Raw genomic sequence first — 3,007 nt, forward strand, 5'->3', positions numbered from 1 at the left:
CAACTGACACGACTGACAAAACATAGAACTCTTATTGTCTTTACAAGGAATTAACTTTTGTGAAAATAACTGATTAAAAACGTTTTGACTGGGATGACCAAGACGTTGATGCCAGATGGTTGATTTGACCGAAACAAAAGCTTGAGGAGTAGGGAAGGTAACTGGATATAGATTGCCAAAACTATCACGTCAGAGGAGTATTTTCTTGGTGAGAGAATCCTTCACAAAAAAACCCTAAGCGTCAAATGTAATAGAACACGAATTGTCACGAGTAAATTTACAAAAAAATAGTTTTTTTTTTTATGATTTGAGGAGTGATAAGCACATTTTTAAGGATAAGAGGACGATACGGGTTGTAATGAGGAAGGACAGAGTGACCGAAATTACTTACAGGTATTTTAGACCCATTTCCAACTAAAACCGAAGGAGAATTAAAACTATTATTTCAAACGAAATTAAGTATACCTACATTGGACTGGAGATGAGAAGTCGCCCCAGTGTCCATCACCCATCTGTCATTCGAAGGATCATTAAGTGACATTGTATTGAACATCTCAAGCAAAACGGTGGGCTGATTTGGACTCGTTGGTGAAGGCTGAAACTAGTGCCATGGAGGAGGGGTATGTTAGTCCGAGAATACTTGCTGGGTGTTTGCACTTTGGTAACCAGATGGGCAACGCTGTTGTTGAGTGCATCGAGTTAACTGGGGCTGATTCCATTGCTGTTGAGTGGGGCTTGGTAGGAGACCTGTTGCAGCAACAGGATTAACAGGGTACCACCCAAAGTTCAAGTCCGTGGTGTATGAACATGTTGACTGGAATTGTGAGACCAACGACCACCACGACTTTCACCACCCCTTCCTCGTCCTGGACCACTGGTTCGACCACCTCGGTGGTTAAAATTTTCCGAACTAGAAGGATTATTAATGTTTTGATGTTGCTGTTCAGAAATCAAAATAGTAGGAGAAGAAGAAGTTGCACTAGAATTGGGTGGTGTAGCAATTTGTTTGAGGCGTTGTTCTTGATCCATGAGCATTGAGCGGACTTTAAGGAATGAAGGCAGGGGATCACTATGATGAATGATTGTAGCAACATTCTCGAACTTGGGATGTAATCCGTTGATAGTATAAATAACAATGTTCTTTTCAGGAACAATAGAGTCAATATTATCAAGCATGTTTGTAATGGATTTGATTCGAGTACAGTAAGAGGCGATATCATAATCAGCTTGAGTAATAGTGCGTAATTCATTGTCAAGTTGAATGATCTTTGTGTCTTTGTTGGTGCGAAACTGGTTCTCTAGATCACTCCACATCTCGTGAGCAGAACTTACCTTCTTGAGAACCATTTGAAGCAATGGCTCGAAAATAGTGCAGAAAATCCACATCTGCACAATGGAATCAATGCGATTCCATTCATCTGAATCTATGATTTGTTTCCCGCTTGGAGGCTTCAGATGATCGGCCACTCCAAAACCTATACAGTGAGTCTGAAACAACTTTCTCCATGAATCATAATTTAGGTTTTCAAGATCAAGGACAATAAGGATGGAAGCCTTGATGTTGGAGATACCATATGGCTTTTCAGAGTTAGGAACAACAAAACTTGATGCGTTTGGCATGATTTAAGAAAAAAAAGGGATGGACTGAAGGAGAAGAATGAGAAGGAATTGACAGAAGGAGAAGAAAGTAGCGGATAGGGTGAGAAAGAATAAGAGGGCTCTGATACCAAGATAATTGGTATATTTCCCATAAAACGAACCCTTCTCATTTATCATCAATATATATTACATGATACAAGTATAGGCTAGAATACACAAACTAATATGGACCTAGTAATACAAAATAATATAAACAACATAATACACATTAACGCTTTCAACCTAATAGTATTTTTTGAGAAATTGAATATTATTTTATTTTTCTTCTTATTTATCCTCCTACCCATATGAAATAATGACAAGTGTCTTAAAATATTATTAATTTTATCAAAATGTGACACTTGATAAAATTTCATATGGATAGGAGAAAAAATTGTAGGAATTATATTGCAGTAATGTACGAAAGTAAACAAGAAAACAGAAAAAACAGAGGCATGCCTTTAAGACATTGTCCTTAAAACAAATTTGTCCGCTACCATGTGTTTGTTTCCCAAGATACAACAGTTTGAAGTGGTTCTTCCACACCACCCGAACCCTCAATATGCCTAGATTATATCTTCAATGTAGCTAGAAAAAGAAGACGATGAAGTCGGGAAGAAGAGAGTTAGTTCCATTATTTGGTATACCTCAAATGCTTGAGGAATGTTTGTATTTATACTACAAACCATAACCAACAAACAATTAAATTGTCATTAAAACACAATTCTTATCCAACATTATATTTAATATTGTTCTTAATTACGAGATGTAACCGAAAATTGAACATCAATTTTCGATTATACACCATTCAACCCCTCAATTTTGGTGATTAGTTTCAATTCATCAATTATTTTTCCAACAATCCCCCACATGAATTGTAACATCCCAATATTTGTGGCCAAAAATTTTCTTTTTAATTAAGTGATTTATAAATTAGTTTATCAAAACATCGCCAAGATCAAAACAATACATAAAAACATAATATCATGTCTCAAAACCAAATCATCTTGAAGTAACAAAATATCAGAGTACATTACCAGAAAACGCTAAGCGGAAATCATGTGTGTGTGTGTGGTGCACTACTACACTGCTGGCTCCTTCCCCTTAGACGAAGAGGTATCTGAAACCAAAAACTAAAACTGTAAGCACGAAGCTTAGTGAGTTCCTCCATCATACCACATACCAAGCAATCACATAGCATACATACTGCCGGGCAATTCTGGGGCGCCCGTCCTACCCATGTCAAGCCATTCTAGGGTCCTGACCAACCCATGTCAAGCCATTCTGGGGTGTTGACCTACCCATGTCAAGCTATGCAGGGGTGCTGACCTACCCATGTGAAGTCATTCTGGGGGTGCAGACCTACCCT

General features: G+C 37.8%; 1 protein-coding gene across 1 annotated transcript; it reads right to left on the minus strand.

The window, feature by feature from the left end:
• Positions 1-786: 786 nt before the first annotated feature.
• Positions 787-1,620, minus strand: LOC145060132 (uncharacterized). The gene has a single exon (XM_079007853.1). It carries the CDS (start codon positions 1,618-1,620, stop codon positions 787-789), a length of 834 nt encoding a protein of 277 aa, XP_078863979.1.
• Positions 1,621-3,007: the final 1,387 nt, after the last annotated feature.

The sequence above is a fragment of the Lactuca serriola genome, chromosome 6 (assembly GCF_051521515.1).
Source record: "Lactuca serriola cultivar US96UC23 chromosome 6, Lser_US96UC23_V15, whole genome shotgun sequence".
Classification (NCBI taxonomy): Eukaryota; Viridiplantae; Streptophyta; class Magnoliopsida; order Asterales; family Asteraceae; genus Lactuca; species Lactuca serriola.